The sequence below is a fragment of the Didymella exigua genome (assembly GCF_010094145.1).
Source record: "Didymella exigua CBS 183.55 unplaced genomic scaffold M421scaffold_3, whole genome shotgun sequence".
NCBI lineage: Eukaryota > Fungi > Ascomycota > Dothideomycetes > Pleosporales > Didymellaceae > Didymella > Didymella exigua.
In genome coordinates, this window is record NW_022984777.1 from 69442 (window position 1) to 90026 (window position 20585).

General features: G+C 53.3%; 8 protein-coding genes across 8 annotated transcripts; 3 read left to right on the top strand and 5 right to left on the bottom strand.

The window, feature by feature from the left end:
- Positions 1-1203: 1203 nt before the first annotated feature.
- Positions 1204-2870, bottom strand: M421DRAFT_54061 (NAD(P)-binding protein; the record flags this gene model as incomplete). Its single annotated transcript, XM_033595179.1, has 2 exons — positions 1204-2134; positions 2191-2870. The coding sequence occupies 2 exons, from the start codon at positions 2868-2870 to the stop codon at positions 1204-1206; spliced, it is 1611 nt and encodes a 536-aa protein (XP_033452803.1).
- Positions 2871-3246: 376 nt separating this feature from the next.
- M421DRAFT_416180 (cysteine proteinase) lies at positions 3247-5556 on the bottom strand. Its single transcript, XM_033590966.1, has one exon. The coding sequence runs from the start codon at positions 5294-5296 to the stop codon at positions 3467-3469; it is 1830 nt and encodes a 609-aa protein (XP_033452804.1). The 5' UTR covers positions 5297-5556; the 3' UTR covers positions 3247-3466.
- A 37-nt stretch (positions 5557-5593) lies between these two features.
- M421DRAFT_416181 (uncharacterized protein) lies at positions 5594-6725 on the top strand. The gene is made up of 3 exons (XM_033590967.1): positions 5594-5830; positions 5882-6111; positions 6159-6725. Exons 1-3 carry the CDS (start codon positions 5644-5646, stop codon positions 6567-6569), a joined length of 828 nt encoding a protein of 275 aa, XP_033452805.1. The 5' UTR covers positions 5594-5643; the 3' UTR covers positions 6570-6725.
- A 589-nt stretch (positions 6726-7314) lies between these two features.
- On the top strand, positions 7315-8567 carry M421DRAFT_97870 (uncharacterized protein; the record flags this gene model as incomplete). Its single annotated transcript, XM_033598554.1, has 4 exons — positions 7315-7332; positions 7394-7489; positions 7537-7618; positions 7678-8567. 4 exons carry the CDS (start codon positions 7315-7317, stop codon positions 8565-8567), a joined length of 1086 nt encoding a protein of 361 aa, XP_033452806.1.
- Positions 8568-9244: 677 nt separating this feature from the next.
- Positions 9245-10142, top strand: M421DRAFT_21144 (uncharacterized protein; the record flags this gene model as incomplete). Its single annotated transcript, XM_033588228.1, has 3 exons — positions 9245-9286; positions 9340-9724; positions 10051-10142. Coding segments are annotated over 3 exons (519 nt in total), but the record flags the coding sequence as incomplete, so codon positions are not given.
- Positions 10143-11602: 1460 nt separating this feature from the next.
- Positions 11603-12022, bottom strand: M421DRAFT_53807 (Alt a 1 major allergen; the record flags this gene model as incomplete). Its single annotated transcript, XM_033595157.1, has 1 exon — positions 11603-12022. One exon carries the CDS (start codon positions 12020-12022, stop codon positions 11603-11605), a length of 420 nt encoding a protein of 139 aa, XP_033452808.1.
- A 4786-nt stretch (positions 12023-16808) lies between these two features.
- Positions 16809-18182, bottom strand: M421DRAFT_416185 (glycoside hydrolase family 16 protein). Its single transcript, XM_033590968.1, has 3 exons — positions 17984-18182; positions 17606-17935; positions 16809-17528 (listed from the first exon to the last, which is right to left on the bottom strand). The coding sequence occupies exons 1-3, from the start codon at positions 18075-18077 to the stop codon at positions 16885-16887; spliced, it is 1068 nt and encodes a 355-aa protein (XP_033452809.1). The 5' UTR covers positions 18078-18182; the 3' UTR covers positions 16809-16884.
- A 1471-nt stretch (positions 18183-19653) lies between these two features.
- Positions 19654-20270, bottom strand: M421DRAFT_416187 (uncharacterized protein). Its single transcript, XM_033590969.1, has 2 exons — positions 20171-20270; positions 19654-20098 (listed from the first exon to the last, which is right to left on the bottom strand). Exon 2 carries the CDS (start codon positions 20091-20093, stop codon positions 19890-19892), a length of 204 nt encoding a protein of 67 aa, XP_033452810.1. The 5' UTR covers positions 20094-20098; positions 20171-20270; the 3' UTR covers positions 19654-19889.
- Between the last annotated feature and the right edge of the window lie 315 nt (positions 20271-20585).

Below are 20585 nucleotides of genomic sequence, written 5' to 3' on the forward strand. Positions count from 1 at the left end.
TATTCATGCGCGCAATGTCGCAGCCCACCGCTCATCCCTTACCTTCCCTTTCCATCTTTGAACAGTGTGCTGGACTGTACCCTTGGCAAGGCTGGACTCCATCGCGGCAATTTAGGCATGGAGCGGTGACGGAACGAATAAAGAGTCGAGGTGTTGTTGCTCTAGCGCCCTGCGGGAGGGCCTGTGCGGTGCGTGGGGCGGGCATCAGTCGGTGAAGAGTCATCACGGTTCGACCTTTCGATTGGACCACGACACTTGGAAGTTTCGTTTCATCGCTCAACGGGCGTGATGTCCCGCACACCGACATGCGGCATTATGCACGAGACTGTGACTCACCATGGGCGAGAGCATCGCATTCACGACTATAACACGACCAAGACTGCGCTGCTGCACGACGCGTGAACGCGTTGTTGTCAGGCTGTTGTCAGGCTGTTGTCAAAGCATTGGTTCTGGGTCTCCGGCGTCGCCCGCCTATGTGCTGTCACTTCTCGTGACAGGAACGACATCGCCCGACTGTCACTTTGCGCTGCACGCACTGCCCCGGGTGACGTCTATCGTTCGTCTCTGCGAAAGCCGGCTTCTGCAAATCCATTCGCTCTGCGCTTCCAAGCGCCCAACCCTACTGTCAGATGCCGCAGTGACTGCCGCTTCGTGGGGAGATGGGGGCTGTCAGAACTCAGAGCCTTATTAAGCGCTGCGGCGGCCGTATTAGGAAAATGCCGACACCAAATATAACCCGAAGCAGGCGCGTACATCTCGAACCGGGAGCCAGAAAGAACGTTAATTGCGTTAACTCGGAGACAAACTGTCAAACCTTCCTGAGGCTCTCTCCACACATTTCAAGGTTCAGGAGAGCCTCACAGCCTCAACGCCACAACTTCGGGGTAACCACAGGCGCTTACAGACTGCACTTGAGAAACAAACGGCAGCACTGATTGCACGAAGATTGTAGAAGCTTTGGGGCGTGTATATATTGGGAATGTTCGCGGAGCCGCTCAGCCGCACAGCCTCAACTACGCGCTCGGAAAGGTGGCATGACGGCGGCATCGTAACCACCAGTGAAGCTTACATCTCATTAACGTCGTATGTTTGAGACGGCGCGCAAGAAATCTGTCAGGGGCATACCCCTCAGTCGAAGCACCCGGCGAAGGAGACTGCCCATCGCGACTTTGTAGGAAAGATAAGCCAGGAAAGGCGCCGAGTTCAGGCCACTTTACTCTCGACGTGCTCTTTCCACCACGCTCCCCAGTCCACTACCTGTTTCTTCGTCCTGGCATCTTCTGCTGCGAAGACAACGGCGTGACTTCTGAACGCTTCCTCAAGATCGCAGCCCAAGAAAGTCCTCTGCGCCTCGTGCGTGCTCATCTCCCCCTCCTCAACAGCATCGACAGCCATGAGAAACTGCCTCACCAGTCCCGCGTCACCACCTCCATGCCCACCACCCGCAGCATGCGGGACATGCTTCGTAGTCTTCTTGGATGCAAAGTCATGAACGCTGATCGTCGTGCTGTCATACTCGATCTCTCCTTTCGTGCCGTAGATTCTGCCTCTCCTCTCACACTGCTTCTCAGTATGCGCGATCATGTGAAACAGCGCTGTCTTCGCGCCTCTGCTGGCATCTTCACCATCATCGTCCCAGGTAAGTGTGACGACTTGGTCATCGCAGACGTCGTTGTCGGACTCCCAGACGCAGCGGCCGAAGTAGTTTCTCTTGTTCCTGACTTCAAGCGGAGTGGTGGAGTCGTAGTCTTCGGCCAGATTGGTCAGGAGTTGGTCTGAGGCGGCTTCGACGCCCTTGGTCTTGTAGAGGTCTTCGATTTCTGGGTTCACGATCTTCACGGGCCAATCCGCGTTGCCTTGCGCGAGCTGGTTCTCGAGATAGATCTTCTTCGCGCTGTAGGAGCACGATGGTTCGTACGCGCAGGAGAGGCAGTTGGTCGCGCTACCTGCTTCGGCTGGCTTGCGTGACTTGCGGAAATACTTGAGCGATCCTGCAGAAGTTATGGATGATGGAAGGTGAGGTGGAGATGTAGAAAGACTGGGCGTACAGAGCATCCACATGAGGAAATCGATGTCATGGCAGGACTTCGTAAGTAGGGAAGGGGCAGAAGTTGACTCTTTGCGCCAGTTGCCGCTGCAATATGTGTTAGTCTAATCATCCTCTCGGAAGTAGGAAAGGTGGTGGCATACCGAACATAGCTATGGCTGAAGTGCCACCAGCCCACAGGCTCGCAATGCTCGATGCTGAGAATGTCTCCGATAACGTTCTTGTCCCGTACCAAATGTCGCAAAAGCATGTTGTGGGGTGAGTATCGAAGCACGTGGCATATCCCGAAGACCGGCTCTCTGTTTCCTGCTGCGACAGTGCTCTTCTTCGCATCGTTAAGTGCCTTGTACATTCTCATGCAACTGTCGAGTCGCGTACTCAATGGCTTCTCACAGCAGATGTGCACTCCCAAATGCGCAATGCCGCGCACGACTTCCTCGTGCATCTCATCGAGCACGCAGACGAACACCACGTCGATTGTTGGGCCGCCCTCCCCGTGAGCTTCGCACTGCCTGTTTTCTTCCTCCCACTCAACCCATTGCTGCCAAGTGGAGAAGTGTTCACCAGGCTGTGCGGGCAATTTCCCATGCCATATGAATCTCTTGCCGAAAGCCTCGCGTTTCGAGTGTGTCGGCTCGCACACAGCCGCGATGATAGCGTTGGTGCCTTCCAAAGCAGCCTCGGCGTAGGCTGTGCCACGGCTACCTGCACCGATGACCATAACGCGAGGTGGATGGTCGAACTTTTGAAAGTCGGGTGCTTTTAGGTATGCTTCGTGGCTGCTGCCATTGGTCTCCGAGCTACCTGCGAGGAAAGGCGCCATCTTGCTTAGGCCAAACTGAGGTAGTTTTTGGAATGTTGTAGACTTTTCAGTGGAGCGTGAAACCTGCGCGATTGAAACCTCTCAAAATTTCAACTTGCTGACACCAAGTACTTATGATTCCCTGCAAGATGCTTGCTCGTGTAGAACGCTATGTTAGACACGCAAATGATCTTATCATCGACTCCAGGCTTACTCGAGCGATGGAGGATGGCGTGCGGGGTTGACCTGATCCGCGGATCTAACAGGCTTGTGGAGTGGAATGAAGCTGAAGAGTCGTATATCAGTGTTGCATTGCAGCTCTGAGGTTGCAATGCGCGCTTGATCTTCACCTATAATGAGCGCTCACGCCCACAGGGCTCGTGGTGTACATGTGGAGGTAATATACGTGGTGCACTCGACCAATGATATCATTGATGATTAATAGCGCCGACCCTTCCAGTCCACAAACCATCTCCACGAGTCTCACAGCGGCTTCGCTGTATGCTTAATGAAAGCGAAAGTAATCTAGTCTAGTGTCTAGATGAGAAAAAATGCATCAAAGAAGAAAAGATGCCGCTCGTATGCTTGCAGAAAAGAACGCCTAAGAATATCACCATTCATCGGTCAAGCTCGTAAAATAGGAGATAAACCTCCTTCTGCATGCTGAGCACTTCGCTCGTCTTGCTCTCCTTGATCTTGTCATCGCTGATGCGCCACCAGCGGTTGACAGTGCGCCTAGATTTGCGCTTGAGGGGGTTGTTGTCTACCATTGACTGCGCCTTCTCTGATGCCTTATCCTTGAGCGATCGCAAACTCTGCGTTCGCGATAGCTTGCTTGCAGATTCGCCTGATGAGGGCGATGGTTGCAAAGAGTCGCCATCCGCCCGAGGTGCAGAGGTTGGCGCCGGTCCTCGTGGCCCTGGTGTCCCTTGTGATGAGTTTGATGATAATGACTGCAGAGAAGGTGAGTCTAGCGTCAAGTGTGAGGGGATAGGCGATGCAGAATCGCTCGAACCGTCGAAGTTCGTAGATGACAGTCGAGGGCTCTGCATTGCTGAAGCAGCTGCAGAAGGCAGCGGGCTGGCCTGGCGGCTGTATGCGCCTTCGAGGCCAAACGAGTGTGGTGTAGAAAAGGGTATGGGCTGCACCTGCCGTCGGAATGATTCGTAATGCCCACTACTGTGGCTACCCTTATGTGTGACCATTCCTAGTAGCTTGTAGTTCTTCCGATGCAGCAAGCCACCAAGTGGTAGTGCCTCTGGGAATGAAACCTTGGCCAAATTCTTGGTCGATACGGTCCCAACGGCGAACATCGACCTTGAAAGGTGCACAGCGAGCACCTTAGGAAACAGAGATATGTGCATGTGGCGCGCTATGCGGCGTTTTGGTACCAGCTTTGAGTCTGGAAACTCGACGTCCTCGGGTGGGCTTTCCGGGTCGTCTTCTAGGGCTTGCTTGATCTTAGTAATGTCTGATCCCAAGCGCTTTCTGATCTCGGGATCAGTAGCTTTCTCAAGCTCCTGCTCTTTTGTCTTCACGGCGTGATCAAGACGGCACCACTCGCACCTGAAGTCATCGATATGCTCGACCTTCAGCATGCCATCGAAGCATGCATTGAGGGTTGTCGAGGAGACTTGCGGTACACTGAGAGTCAAGGTCACGAAAGCCGAAGAGGAAGGCTTCGGTTTAAAATGACATGTCAAGCACTCAATCTGAGACTCGATTCTGCCCTCGAATGGAAAGCCCTCTTCATCCGGCAAAAGAGCATCCTCATCTTCGCCTTCGTTCTTGACACCATCTTGCAGTGGCTGAACGCCGAGTTGCTCCTCGGTCTCGTGCCGGCCAGGCGCACTGTCACCGTTCTCTAATGCGATGCTATGGCGGAATGCATGTCGTCTAGCTTTTGTACCGGCATGGTACTCGTCGCACAGTCGCTCAGTGACGATCTGCAGGAACTCTTGCGCGTCTTGCTGTTGCCGGCTGATGCGTGTCCCAAAAGCATGCTCGAGTGAGCGTATGAATGACTGCGGCGATATCGTCTTCCTGTAAATGGGTCGCTCGTTCAACTTGTCGAGGATGTCCTTCAAGCCGTGTGTAAGCAGACCCTTCTGCAGACCCTCGAGCTTCCCCGGCCTGCTGTTCGTATTCTCCGCATTTGACTTGTCCGGATCCACAAGGTACACTTCCGGTCCATCAAGCTTCCTTCTATGTGTCTCTCTAATCAAGTATATGCGCAAGTCTGGCAAGCCGGCCAAGGTCTGCAGTACCGAGTTGATGAAGCAGTCGTTTGCCGCATTACTCAGTCCGACCACGCCCTTCTTCTTGGTGCTGGAGCTCGTCGTCTCGTCGTCCAGGAAGAAGGTGGGTCCAAAGACGTAGACTAGAGTGATGGCGGCGAGGGATGCGCCTGCCGCATAAGTTGCGATGGTGGTTGCCTTCTCTGGCATTTTGCGGCGCGAGCTCGTTACCGCGGATCGGGGATTGGTCGACGGGGTGGTGCAGAGGACCGCAGAACTGTGACAGGCTTCTAGCAGAAGTGCGCTCGATCGGGTGCAGGACGGGAGGAATGTGCAAGTGAGACGTCTCTATCCTCCATTACTGTCTGACAGCCGACTCGTCATGCTGGCAGTCATCCGCCGTTTGCGCGGCGAGCCAGCAGCCCGCAAAGTGAACTGCCAAGCAAAGCGTCTCCGCGCTTGTCCGCCCAAGCGCAGTCGCAAGGATCTCCAGATTTGAAGTTCGGACGACTTTGTAACTTTTGTTGGCAGGACCACACGACACCCCGCAGCCCCCAATGGCCTCTCTCAGCCGGTCAGCACTGCTGCCTCAGTGCACGTCATGCATACGAAGAGTCGCGCGTCATAATCTGGATGGAAGGGCGCCGCAGCAGCAGATACGTAGCATCTCGAAGGCGGCTAAGGAGGCCAAGCGAAACATCGTCGTCAAGCTGCTGAAGGATGTGCCGCGATATGGACGCGCCGGTATGGCGAGCGTGCCAGAATTGGATAGAGAGCTTAGCTAATGTCGACAAGGCTCATACGTGCCTCTCAACCCGGCCACGATGCGCAATCGATGGTTTCCCGCCCGCGTCGCCGACTATGTACCGTTCCAGCAACTAAAGCTGCTGAAGGCTCAGGAAGTGGATATGCAGAGGGACACAACATATGGTGTACGCGTGGCTCTGGAGGAGGTCGACGAAGAGGAGGACGTTTTGACACCACGGAGACCATACGTACGGCCGATTGAGATTGAAGTGCTCAGCGTAGGTTTTGCTGTCACGAACGGAAGGATCACTGCTGACGTGCCTAGCCTGAGCGATCTATGGAACTTCTCGACACATTCGTCCCTCCTTCAATCGACTTCTCACGCCAGCGCATCGAGGCTCAAGAGAACAAGCCACGATACGGCGCGTCTGGCGCAGCTGATGTTCTCACAGCAGCTGCCATGGGCGCCAACACAGAACGATCCTCGAACGCCATCTATGGCTCGGTATCGACAGCGGACATTGCTGCGACCCTCAAGGCAGCGCTGGCGCACAACGACGAGGCAGCCCGTGTCATCCTGAATGAGGCAGACGTTCGTTTCGTAACAAACACAGAGGATGGAGATGCGCAGCGTGTGAAGGAGCTGGGTGTGTTCAAGATCGAGATACAACTGCCGGGTGCGGCAGAGCCATTACTGAGGAACGTCCGGGTCAAGGCGAAGGACATGGACGCGTGAAGTCGCAAGACCAGTACGCCATCCGCGGCTGCAGTTCAGACCGTGGGTTTTTCCGTTCGCTGTAAAGATACGCCTGTACAAAACATGTAGACACTGTTTGGGAATGGTTTCGGAAGAATGGGACCTCACGAGCTAGAAGCCACAAGCCACAGCCGCAAGCACTCCTGAGCTGATCCCATGACCCTATGTGATTGGTGGGACCCTGATTTCGATGTTGTGATGCAACAAACCCACTCGGCAATTCAAGGCCTTACTCTGCGTTCTGGCACGTTCTACGGCGAGTTTCGGACAGAAGCACAGAGCTGGCGACGGTGCAAGTCCACTCTGCCGAGCAAGCGGCCCCGCGATGACTTCAGAGCGCGGCCGTGAGCGCCAGCCCTACCGGTGAGCCCATCTTAAATCTCTCGTGCCTCCCACGCGCCTTGCAAAAGCGTATCAGTCAATTGATACACAAAGGTACGTACACCTAGCCTCAGAGATAGTGGTACGCTGTAGCGTCCCCGTGAGCTGCAATTGCGGCGTTTGGTTGGGTAGTTGAGACAGTTGAAGCTGAAGCTTGCTCGTTGCGTCAGTCTGCGCCAGGCGGACCCCGCTCAGAGACCCCACCAAAAGCCCACCGGTGCATCATCGCAGAGTTTCTCTTTCACTACCGCGCTCAACAACTCTTGCAGCACCTTCATAAACACTCCGTTTCCCAATTGACTGATTCCTTATTCACCAGAACACCTTACACATCACATACAAAATGGTCTCCGCACAGTCTGTAAGTTCACCCTAAGAACACCGTCTGTCAGGAGAACACTGCTAATCAACGTTCTGAGCAGGTCCTCTCCCGCAAGTCCGGTGTCATCACCGGTGATGATGTCCTCAAGCTCTTCCAGCACGCCAAGGACGAGGGTTACGCCATCCCCGCCATCAACGTAGGTCCCTCAGAGCCCAAAGTTGCGAGCTCAGCTTACAGGCTCAGGTGACCTCCTCCTCCACAGTCGTTGCTTCTCTCGAGGCTGCCCGCGACGCCAAGTCGCCCATCATCCTTCAGACATCGCAGGGTGAGTTCTTCTGAATCTCCGCTTATCTTTCAATCGAGCAGTGAGCTGACAAGTTCCAGGTGGTGCCGCCTACTTCGCCGGCAAGGGCGTCGACAACAAGAACCAGGAGGCCTCCATCGCTGGTGCCGTCGCTGCCGCACACTACATCCGTGCCATTGCACCCATCTACGGTATCCCCGTTGTCCTCCACACCGACCACTGCGCGAAGAAGCTTCTGCCATGGTTGGACGGCATGCTCGATGCCGACGAGGCCTACTTCAAGGAGCACAACGAGCCCCTTTTCTCTTCCCACATGATTGATCTGTCCGAGGAGGAGGTTGAGTGGAACGTTCAGACCACCAAGAAGTACCTCCAGCGCGCTGCCCCCATGAAGCAGTGGCTCGAGATGGAGATCGGTATCACCGGTGGTGAGGAGGATGGTGTTAACAACGAGGACGTTGACAACAACTCCCTCTACACCCAGCCCGAGGACATTCTGCACATCTACAAGGAGCTCTCCGAGGTCTCCCCTTACTTCTCCATTGCCGCAGGTTTCGGTAACGTTCACGGTGTCTACAAGCCCGGTAACGTCAAGCTCCAGCCTTCTCTTCTCAAGAAGCACCAGCAGCACGTCAAGGAGGCCACCGGTGCCAAGGAGGACAAGCCAGTCTTCCTTGTCTTCCACGGTGGTTCCGGTTCCAGCGTCGAGGACTTCAGGGAGGCCATCTCCTACGGTGTCGTCAAGGTCAACCTCGACACCGACATGCAGTACGCCTACCTCGCCGGTATCCGAGACTACGTCCAGAACAAGTCCGGCTACCTCCAGAGCCAGGTCGGTAACCCCGACGGTGACGACAAGCCTAACAAGAAGTACTACGACCCCCGTGTCTGGGTCCGTGAGGGCGAGAAGACCATGTCCAAGCGTATCACTGTTGCGCTTGACGACTTCTATGCCGCTGGCAAGGTCTAAATCACTCAATGGGAAAAGGCTCTTGTCGAGGCGTTTAGTTAGATTGGACTGCATCAGAGGAGTCGGCGGTCCTGGGGGTGAGGTTGACGATTCGAACGATGACATGACCCAAATGTACGGATCCCAAAAGAAGGTTCCTGATTATATACCAATAGCGAAACATTTCCTCCAAACACATTGCTTTAAGATCCAGTCCACATGTGGAACATGTCTATCTGCATCAACAGAAGCTTGTACCCGACCCCATCACTCCTTGCAACACTGGAAAGACACCACTGATATCGCGTGATCAACATTCTCTTCACCTCCATCAAGGTCTGCGCAAACAGAGATGCGGGTCTCTGCATGTCACCAAACGTAGCTAGTGTGTGGATACCCGCGCTGTCCGCGATGACATCACGTTCAACGCTCTTTCCAGACCTCAGACGATCAGCACCAAATCATGGCAAGTAGCATCGCTGGCAGAGCGCGTGACTGTCGTCTGTCGTCAGCGCTGTGTATTTATCCACAGACTCCTCTCCACCTTTGCAACCACCCACACCCTCTACGCAAAACCTCGAAACCCTCTTCTATAACTCATTATCAGCGACCCACTTTAATCAATTTGACAGGTCACAGTTCACTAGCTACTCCAATTAGCAAGTCCTTACACGATGTCCGGCGGTCACTCTAGCAGCGGAATTGGCGGTGCCATCAAAAAGGGCGTTGGCATGGTCCACGTAAGAACCTCCAATCCACAAGTCCTCGTCTAACACCTTTTGACTTGCTTCAGGGTACTGGTGAGGCTATTCGCGGAAACTTCAATGCTGCAGTAGACCAGGCCGGTGGTGACCGTGTAGGCGTCGATAAAAACGCAGCGATTGCCACCAAAGGTGCCAACGAGATTGAACACGGGTACCATCGAACTGGCCACGGTGCCGGCGTCACACCAGTCGATGCTGAACGCGAGCGCTTAAACACGACCCAAACTACATCTACCAACTACGGATCGCACAGCACAAACACTGCCAACAAGCTCGACCCGCGCTTTGACTCCGACTTGGACCACCGCGGCACTGCAACAGGATCAACCAACGTCGGCCACCACTCCAGCAACGTCGCGAACAAACTTGATCCACGTATTGACTCTGATGCGGACCACCGCGTAAACCCCAACAGTACGATCAGATAGATGAGCCGACTACCTTCACGATACTCTCTTGACACGAATAAAATTATGCCCTTCCTTCATCAGACTCTCTTCGCTTCTTTGCTCTTACTGATTTCATAGGTTGTTGCAAGCCGACTCTCTACACGCAGACCTACGGTACTGATTCTCCCACGACACCCTTCGCAAGCAAGTGGGAACCATCGAGTCCATCCAGCCATGACCAAGAACACGACGAGGACTGCAACTGCCACGCCCAACACATCCACCGAGGTTCGATCAGTGGCGGTACGATGTTGGAAGCAGCTCAGAAGCTGGACCCGATGCTCGGCACAGAATATAGGTCGACAGACCATGGCCCGCACAGCACCAATATTGCCAACAAGTTGGAACCCCGAATCGACTCTGACGCAAACTATCGCGACAATGTTTCAGCTAATAATTACAACTCGGATCACCATCCTGGAGCAAACAGCCAAACCAGGGTTGGCACCTTCACGCGCCGTGGAACTGAGCCCTCCCTACCTACCGAATCTCGAACCGCGCCCAGGTCAAATTCGGACAACAACGTGCGGCAAGGAACCTCATCTAGAGACACTATGGATCCGAGGGTCAACCGTGGTGGCGTGAAGCAGATGCGGTCAAGTGGTTCGTAAGCTTGGCCGATGGGTGACGGGTAGATGATGGTTAGCTAAGTATCTTTCTAATGGTGTAAGACAATCGATCCCTCTTTTTACCTCTTGTCTATGATTTCGCATGTCAGTCTCTGTGATGCAGTGTGTTGAGGTTAGCGGAAGCTGGTGCCGTGGCATGTGTCAGTATCGTTGCGCCCATACTTGTGGGCTGAGTAACTCCGTGTAGGTTCCTATCTAGATACTTGCTCTACACTGCCAAATTGTGAACACCGTTCTGGGAAGAAGTTGGGATTGCATAATCTCGACTTGCGCTTGGGGATATCGTTGATACACTCCAGAGGGTTGCGAGGTTAAGACTGTGTCGTGAGATGTTTCTGGTCTCGAAGCTGTGGTCGGCGTGTTGCGAAAGGGGCGATGCCAAATACGAGATGGCATTTTAGAAATGCGTTCTTGAGGGGTGGTATTAGTATTGCGATCTAGTGATATGGGTGTGGCGTTTTGAGAGCTGGCGTCGTTGTGGTTTGCTTCTTCTGTGCAATCTTGCAGTTTGCCTTGTGTCAGGGTGTGGTTCGGTTCAAAGGTCTCGTGTGTTGTGGAGGGGTTGAGATCTGTGGTCTTGTTTTGGATGCTCTATCGATCCCTTTGACCTAGGGATTCCGTTTTGCTCCAGCTCTTCGCGTCAAAGCTTGGTAAGGGTCTGAAGCGATGGAGAGTCTCACTATTAATCACGACCGGAATTCCATACTTCAGGTATTACACTGCGCGGTCTTTGGTGCAAATCTCTCCTGTAATCCCATCAGCGATAGACATGACGTTTTTTTTGGAATGACTTGATTCACGTTGCGATATATCAAACGCATCTTGTTGTAAGAGGACATTTGGAGTCCGCGCTAATTGAGTCAATACCACAGCTTCAATGTCCTTCCTTTTGTGTCGTTTTTGCTTCCTTCTCCTCTTCTTTGCGAGCAAATGATCCCCCCCCCCCCCCCCACATTGTTGGGATGATGAAGTGCGCTATTTCACTTCTCACAGTGTACACGAGACGGGAACAATATAGTGGTGATATGATGCTCATTCTATGGTTTTAAGAAGCGTGATATGGTAATACAATGAAACATTATGCATGTAAATAGAGGTGCAATCGCTAATGCCAAATCGAAAGTCTAGACAATCCACTCTTACTCATTCTTGCACTCAAGCTGCCTGTCACAGCTGAGCTGATGCCTCATGGATAAAACGCTCAAGAGAGCACCTTACTCAAGTTTGCCAGGGTACTGAACAAGAGTGATGTATGCGGGAGATGTACCCTGGCAGACGTAGTCGTCGGGGCCGGATCCACCAGCGCGGCAATAGTTGGGCAGAGTGGTGGTAGCGACGAACTGGATGTCGTCGGAGACATCCTGCTTCAGGATGAGGCCGTTGCGGTCGGCCTGGTAGGCGAAGTAGATAAAGGAGTTGTCGCCGCACTGGTAGAATTTGCCATCCTCGACATTGCTGGCGGATGAGCAGTCGAAGTCGAGCGTGCCCGCGTTGGTGGCCTTGATGTTGAAGCTGAGCGAGCTGATGGTCTTGCCGTCGAGCTTGCGAGCGGTGAAGTTGCTGATTTTCCAGACGTAGTCACCCTGCTGGACGACAGGGCAGTTGTCCTGGCGAGCCTCAAGCGGAGCGGCCATGGAGAGGCCAGCAGATGCGAGGAGAGAAGCGGCGATGACCTTGAACTGCATTTTGAACAGGTTGGTTATTTGGGGTTTTTGGTAAAGGTTGGATATAGTAATTGTGATTGGATGTGGAAGTGAGGGCGATTGCTGTGAAGATGATTGTTTGATGCTATTCTAGGGAGGAGAACCTGTAGACTTATGTACTGATTGTGTTCACTCCTTCCATGCAGCCTTCTGCAGACCAAGAGCGAATAGGTAGGATTCGCTTGACGTCAAGTGACACCCCATCTCTACACAAAGCGGAGATATCTTGGCAAGTTGGTACCAGCTGCCAAACACGGACTGTGAATGTAACTGCACGGCTAGCAGCGCTATAATTGGAAGATGTCTGTGCTTAGTGCGGCTACCGGGCGCTCTATAGGGCAACCGTGGTGCAGATCTGCTGGCGAGATTAGTCCGACATCATTGTGCCCCAAGAACAAGTGGATGGAGTCAAGCATTGTGCAGTGTCGCCGCATCCGCTCACGCCGCAATGCCAAACCATGCGGAAATCCTTGGTGACCCATCGTGCCCTACACCCAAGAGAGCAAGCAAAACGTCTGCCCAGCAATCGAGCGGATGGTCGGAGTAGGTTCCGTTTCTGTTCATATGACGATGGATCCTCCGTTTTGCGGCCAAGCCTCGTGTTGACAGCGAGCCGGTGCCCTTCTCCACAGTTCGGGCCGGGCGTAGAATACTATTTTCGGAATCTTTCGCCGCTGTAACTTCGTAGAGGTCAACGTGCTGGTGGAATATGATTACTTGCTGGCACTATAAGCCGTGTATGTTCAGGAGGTGCTTCTACGTTGCCAGTAGACATGGTGACACGATAACCTAATCGTGTCGACAGCCATGCAAACCTTTTGGACGCGGTAATTTCCAGCCTGCAGAACAAGACGATGGCCGTCCTCATGGAGGATTCTTCGGTCGCACCCGTACCAAAGTTTCTCGTGAACCCTGAAATCGAGATTGCGACGTCGGCGACATAGAGTTTGAAGACGAGTAGAGCTGAACAGTCGCCGTGCAAACATTAAGCCGAGGTGGCGAGCTGCAATAAAAGTCGGGTAGCGAAGCTGTGAGATCATCCCGAGGGCGCTAGGCTGAGGCTGTCGATCTCACCCCACATTATTTGCCAGTGCGGCAGTGCGATATGTCTGTGCCACACACCGTGACTTCATATTTTTCGTGTCGCAAGCCACCAGACATCACAAGGGCCCCTTACACGAAGAATAGACTTGTTCGCGACGTGCAGCATGCTAGCACAATACGTCGACGTCACTTGCTAATAACGTATGACAGCTGCAGATCATTGGGTCTTTCCATCGACGGTCGAACAAAACACACGCTGCGTTTCCCAACAACCAGGTTACTAATTAGGCTCCACGGTCAGGACACGGCCCATTCGATATCCTCGCTTTGTTGCTTGCACTTTCGAACGGGATCCACTGACTTCATAACAAGTACTATCCCAGCTTCCGGACTGACTCGGACTATTTCAGGAGTCTGTGCCAGATATTCCTCTCTTGACTTCATAATATCTGAGACTGCCATATTTAATCATGGCTACTCCACCGGTGATAACTCCGTTTCAATGACACTTTCGACATCCTGAGGATGCCCCGAGATACTGTCAACACTGAACCCAGCCTCTTTTAGCAAATTGCTCCAGTGCTGCTCCGTCCGCTCAAGTCCGCTGACGTAGTTCATCAGTTGCATTTCCAGGGTGGTCATGAGACTCGTCGCTCCCTTCGCCGGCAACATAACCTCGTAGATTAACAATGCGGAGTATCCCTGCTACATGGCATCCTTTATATTTGCAAACATTCACAGCACATCGGCATCTGGCCAGTTCGACTTTAGCGTTGCACCAGCCATGGCCAGTCTCCAGTTTCACTGCCTTCTCTCAACTCTGCTTCTCAGCATCGGCCCATCTCCTCAAGCCACTAACATCCGAGCCCATCTGTAGTCCGGCTACCACAACAGGTGTTTCAAAGGCCAGTGCCCAGCCTCAGTCGAATAGAGTCTCAAGTATTGCTAGAAGACGGCGTGCTGCCTCTTTAGCGGCATAGCGATTGGCGTCTGACCCAAATGACGTTTGGTCATCGATTCAAGAGTCCTGATGGTCTCCAGAGGATTCGCTTTACCGGCCGTGGTGGCTGAGAGCGAGAGGCTTACGTATCGAAGATAGCTTCAAGCGTGGCCCGTTATCCTTATACTGCTCTCCTGAGTCGAGAACCGACTACAATTGTGATTGGCACAGATACGCACGACTCATTACTCTGTGGTCGTGAACAAGGCAATAATCGAGTCGTGTTCCGCCCCATGCTGCTGTCCCGTAATAAAGTGGGTCCAAATGTACACGTGAGGCACGGCAGAGTTACAGCGGACTTTCAGGCATTCTGGGGTAGTGTAGGATTTCTAGCATGAGGATTCATGAGAGATCTTGTGGCCAACACTGTTGTCGCACAGACCAAAATGTCAAGTTGCATGCAGACGGAAGAGTTTTGGATTTGATATCTGGCAAATGCCAGCGCCCTAATATTCTCTTCTGCCTCCTCATGGCTGTTCTTAGTTAGGTACTTGCTGAGCTCATTTGTGTATAAGAGTAGTCGGTTGCAGATGCTCGATACTTGGGCTGAACGTTGGATTCCAAGGTGTTGTGGAAAGCTTTGGATTCAGCCCTTTCACAAGTTCCGATGTACTTTCTTTGCTTTGTGTTTCAACATCGATCATCTCGAGGTCAACCTCGCTGATGGAATCAACCGGCTGAGCTGGCAAGAGGCGCCAAATAAATGTGGCAGGAGCGGGAAGGGTGGGAGCACTTGCACGAGACGTTTGTTGATGCCCAGGTGTCATTTCCGAGAAGCTCGTTGATGACTGGCGCATTGACGGCTAAGATTGGCACAATCTGTTGACGTCAGTAGTGCTTCACCGGCTGCATGGTACTGCTGAGAACCCACTACCTCTCGTTGAGTCCAAATAAACGCCAGCAAGATTTGAATTAAGAAGCCTATTGAAAGTGTACATCTTGCTATCGCCATTTCCATGACGAAGATACCTAGCGAGAGGAGGAGGTCGATCTTTATTTTCTTGGACTGGACGTGAGCGATGACCTGATATAACCATCCAGCCTTGTTCATCTCCACATAGATGTCTGTACATCCTCCAGTATCGATATCGGTACAATATGCAGCAAAGCATCGGTACTACCCGCAAAATTAGCCCTAGAGACACCCAAGGAAATGATAACTCATAGAATATTCCCAACAGTGATGACGATATCATATTAGTCACTATGCTGGATGAATACTCTTTTGTGGTTTGTCAGCTTCACCAACGTGATATGGCCGCAAATGCTGGCACTCACTGCCAGGGTCCGGTAGGAACTGCCAGTTGTGATGCAGATACAAGCAATGCGTGTATTATGTGATGTTTGCAGCGATGAAAGGGACAATTGAGACAGCCACGACGAACAGTACGTACCCGTGTAGTCGTGTGTTCTTTCTGGAAAGTCTGTGAGACCATTATGATCATGAAAAAAAGGATGCAAACATCCCCTTAGCGTCTTCTTGCACAGATTGATTCATCGAATCTGGGAGGGCTTCGCGCTGCTCTTGTGTGAAAGCGATTGGTGCTCTCACGGTCGCTACATGCACTCACGTCAGCATACCGTCCGGAAATTTGATAGTTGAACTTACCAAGAAACTCCCTTATGGCGTATATTTATGAGCGTGAAGAAATTTCATGCAGAAAATGCGAAGAGCTCGTCCCAGATGTAACCCTTGAACCCGGTCGTTTTTCAACGGGCAGACCATCGTACAGCGAGATTCGCGTTTCTACTGCACACTATGCTCGACATTCGATAAGAATATCGGTAGCTATGGTGTTAGTCGTGCGTCGACATCACGAAGGAGGCAACAGGAATAATCGCAACATCGCCTGCGATTTTTGATCTGAGGAAATATACATCTGTACAGCGTGCTGCTCATCCCACACAGCTGGATATACAGGTCCTGTTACTGCTCCAAAGATTTGAGACCCGTTTCCCTGCTGTATACTTGCGGTATCCAATCAGATCGTCCTGTTAGTGCTCTTTCACCTACCCATCGTCTCTTCGTTGGGCAAGTGAGGCACAGTCTATGGGGACGGCCGCTACATCGTTAAAACAAGATCTCCACAAATTCATGGCTCATTTAGACCTGAGGTTTCGCACTGCTGGGTATGTCGCTGCATGCAAAACCGAGGATATGATAACCATGTGCGCGTTCAGACTATGTGTTTCGGACTGAGAGATGTATTGCTTCCCATCTTGCAGAGAGCGATCAAAAGCCTTAGATTACAGACACATTCTGCAACCTAACACCGCAAGCATGCCTAACTCAAAACGAAACACAACAACCAGCTCACGAGGCGCCCAACCCCATCTTCACAAGCACAGCCTTACATAAAAGCACCCTAGTTGAACAGTATGGTTGTGCAGGCATCTCAGCTCTGAGTTGCGTAGACCAGATCTCATCTGCCGGAAAAGAAACAAGACTTGCTCATGTCAGTTGACCGGGTATCGATCACACGAGAGAAATGCAAAGATGCTCGCTCTCGCACCTTGATCAGTATCACCTGGTTCTTGGACCCTGCCATACTTGGGGACGCCCCCTAATAGACAAAAAGTTGGGTTCATCTGGACGAAAAACTCGCCTGACAAGCGCATGGTTCAACAGAGATACAGAGTCAGCAATAACACCAGAACACTAATCAATTCCAGCTCCTCAAGTGATGATGGTATACGTCGTTGAACAATCTTTTTTCTTACTTTTCGTCAAGCTAGATCAGGTATAAGGCTACCAAACAGCCACAAGAACCATCGACACACAGATCACGCCGTATTGCCATGTCCCAACACCAAGCCTCAACGCCGGACTAGTAGCAGCCTGCGCCACCGCCGCGCTCGCGCTCGCAGTCCACCACATACCCGTCTTGGTCGCGCTCGCAGACGACGCCACTGTGGCCGTCGAAGACTCGCTCTCGGACCCGCTCCCCGTGCTGCCCGAGGACGAAGACAACAACGACGACGAGCTCGAGTTCGTGGCATCCGCATCGTTGACCTTGATACTGCTGTAGTCACCCGTGAGGTCGCCGTACGCGTAACTCGCCCCCGGGTTGTCGTTCACTACCTCCACCTTCTCGAGGTACATGGTGAACGGGCCGTTGGCGTAGTCCGTCGCGCCGCCCGCCCACTCGATCGTGCCCTCATCGTTTGCGCTATCGCCGCCCGCCCAGATGCCGATACGGATGTTCATGGGCGTCTGGGGGTAATTCTTGCCACTGACGGCATCCGCATAGTTCAGTGTCCTGATGGCGACCTCGTCGACGTACCACGTCGTGCTCGCTGAGGTCCAGACGATCGTGTAGTTGTGCGTTGTGGTCTGGGTATCCGACGCAGCGGCCCAGGCAGCACGGTCGTAGGACGTGGTGTTTCCCTTGCCTGCTCCGATCAGTCTGCGTCTCACTAACCACCAGCCCAACACCGCAGCATGAAAGAGTAGAGAAAGAGGAACGTACCGAAATAGTTCGTCTGCACTTTCGACACATAATCGCTCCCACCAAGCCACTCCCAATCCAGCTCATCCAGATCGTCAGACTCCAGGATCGCGCTCGAGACGATGCCCGTACCCGGCGCGGCGCGCAGGAAAAACGACACCCGGCCGAAGAATATGTACCATTTTGACTGAATCGTGGGTGCGTCGCCGGATTTGGTGATGGTGAACTCCAGCCCGGACGAGGTGGATGTCACGTTCCCTGCAGTCGTATTCCAGGCATCGCTGTCGGCTCCGGAGGTGGTGAAGTCGTGCGTGTAGGTGCTGGATGCGAGGCCTGTATCGTCTGGACATGCTGGGGAGGGTTAGGATGGTTGTCATGGTCATGGAATGGAATGCTGACTCTTTTCAGTGGGGTTGCATGATGTGGATGTCTGGGCGATTGTGGTGGATGCTGAGAGGAGCAGGGCTAGCCAGGTGATGTATCGAGGAAGCATGATGGCTCAGTGTTGTCCGAGCACCAATTTTTGATCCGAGTTACTTTTCAACAAGCGATCAAACAGGGTATGCCACCGGTAGTTATGGGAAGATATGAGGAAGGGATCAAGTCCAGCAACAGCGGGGATAGAACGTTCTTCAACTACCCCCAATACCAGCCACACGAGTACGTAGGCCTCGTACAGCGGCACCCAAAACCGACAAGCGACACATTTCAAGCACACGAGCGGGCGCGGGAGCTAGCCATAGGCACGGAAAGTCGCAATAAAAGCGCCACTTTCCTAGGAACGGATGCGTTGTGAGTGGACGTCAAGTTATGCTCAAGACGCGTGCAGGGTGACGACGCCGCCCCACCCGCACGTCGGTCGATGCGGCTGAACTATTCGCTTCCATGGCGACCGTGCTGTGGGATCGGACGTTCCTCTTGAAGTGTCGGGGCATCATCTTGGTCTGAGAAATATTGCTCCTTTGCTACTGGAGATTGACGGTGCGTTCTAAGGGGGTAGCAATCTATGCGACAGAATATCATCGGAAGTCAGCGAAACCCACGCATCGCATCGTTGGCAGAAGGCCTGTGGAAATCGTGAACGATCGTGGGAGCATTCGCGTCCTGTACTGCTTCGTATGTCGTGCGCGTCGTGTTGCAAGAGGCGCAAGTCGACGGTGGTGGTGTTGTTGGGCGATCGGAAGCTAGGAGCACATTACTATTGACATCGCGTCAGATCGATAAGACGGAAATAACAAGGCGAGCAGCTATCTCGACCGCTACCTACCAGCCACCCTAATACCACTGCGCCTCAACGGCGAGCGACATCGGTTGGCATCGAGACCAAATGTCAGAGCGCTCCTGAGCACATGACATTGCTCCTTGCAATGTCGAGCACCGAAGACGCCAGAACGAGACTCGAAAACGAGGCATGTGCGCAGACCACCGTGTGCGCAGACCACCATGTGCGTACGAGACGGCTGTCCTTCGCACCGACGACCTTGTCTGTCGGATATCGAGAACGACGTCCAGATTCAACGTGAACGATATCCTCCGCTGCCATCAAAAGCTGTCCAACGTACTTCCGACCGTCTGCAAACCTCCAGGGAAAGCAAAAACTCACACTCGACCGTCATGGCAGCATCACCGCACCATCGCATCGCGACATTGGACAGCATCCCATCGGATCCGCAACTTCCCCATTTCCGGGCCCCTATGCACAACATGCCCGTTCCTCCCGAGCACAATACCCACACACCACAAGCCCAAGCACCCCCCAAAAGCGCACACAGCCACACTGTCCCGAACACGCGCCCCAAACCCGAGTCACTCCACTAAATCACACACTTGCCCGTCCTCCACAAAACGAACATCTTACAGCCCGCCCCCTGACGCTCACTCTGCCCACCGCCCCGGAGGAACTTGATGCGGCGCGGGCTGTCGGTCGACAACGCTGCCAGCCGTCAGCGAAGCCGCAGTTTAAAGGCGTACTCATCGCTCCCGCTGCGTTGACGGAGATGTAGGTCTGCAGTAAGTCAGTACAAACACTGTAGTTTGACGGGTCGTAGAGCTCCGTCGCGTTTCAAAGGCACGAGATAGCGGACGGGTATGCTGGGTGGCCTGCTTCCGTGTCGGGTAGCTGGGTAGGTGGTGAGGGCGATGGCCGGACATGGGATGTGTGGCACGTGCATTGGGGCGATAATCAGGAGACGGGGAGTGACGTGATCATTATATTCATGCAGTCGTACTGATATAGCAGGTACTCTGACCTGGTCAGATACCCATCAGTCTTGATGAACGTACACCTCCACAGCAGTCTCCATGTTTAGACCTTCTTGCTCGTAGTCTCCTCCGCGTGCTTAGCAAGCACATGCTCGGGGTTACTCGACAGGTTGTTCTTGGACGCGTCGCTCTGCTGCTGCGTCTGCGTCTCGCCGCCCTGCTGGTTGGGCTGCGCCTGCTGGCCCTTCTGCGCGTCGGACTGGCGCTCGGGCTCGGGCGACTGGCGGCCTTGCTGGGGTGCGGACATGATGTCTGCAGGAGTTAGATTGGGCTGTGGCTTCATTGAGGGATGTTGGGGGTGGAGGTGGAGAGATGGGTGCGTACGTTGAGGTTCGGTTGGCTGTGGGGAATTGGTTGGTTGGTTGGTTGTAGGAGATCTTCTGGTGATGTTAGATGATACCAATTCAAGGACGGGTAAGTTGACGACATACGTTATGTTTAGAAGATCAGAGAATGGCAGTGCGATGATGGTTGTTCCCAGAGTCGCGCGCGTCTCTTTTGAGCTGTCGTCTGCCCCCACCACCATGACGTCAGAAGCTCAGATCGCGCTTGTGCATAACAGCGACGTAAGGAGCCATCCATCGACGTAAGAACTCCATGTGCTCCACTCATCAACGCCGCGCCGTTTGTGCCGTGCGTGTTTTGCCGACTTCTGGCTGATTACCATGCATGACGAGCAATGCCGCGCTGCGGCCTGATTTGTGATGATGATTGACGGAACTGCATCTCCGGTTGATGA

Coding starts and splice junctions, on each gene's coding strand:
- M421DRAFT_416180 (XM_033590966.1), bottom strand. CDS start 5,296: ATGCCAGAGAAGGCAACCACCATCGCAACTTATGCGGCAGGCGCATCC.
- M421DRAFT_416181 (XM_033590967.1), top strand. CDS start 5,644: ATGGCCTCTCTCAGCCGGTCAGCACTGCTGCCTCAGTGCACGTCATGC. Junction 5,831..5,881: donor GCCGCGATATGGACGCGCCG/GTATGGCGAGCG, acceptor AATGTCGACAAG/GCTCATACGTGCCTCTCAAC. Junction 6,112..6,158: donor TTGAGATTGAAGTGCTCAGC/GTAGGTTTTGCT, acceptor TGACGTGCCTAG/CCTGAGCGATCTATGGAACT.
- M421DRAFT_416185 (XM_033590968.1), bottom strand. CDS start 18,077: ATGCTTCCTCGATACATCACCTGGCTAGCCCTGCTCCTCTCAGCATCC. Junction 17,936..17,983: donor ATGCAACCCCACTGAAAAGA/GTCAGCATTCCA, acceptor AACCCTCCCCAG/CATGTCCAGACGATACAGGC. Junction 17,529..17,605: donor AGTGCAGACGAACTATTTCG/GTACGTTCCTCT, acceptor TGATCGGAGCAG/GCAAGGGAAACACCACGTCC.
- M421DRAFT_416187 (XM_033590969.1), bottom strand. CDS start 20,093: ATGTCCGCACCCCAGCAAGGCCGCCAGTCGCCCGAGCCCGAGCGCCAG.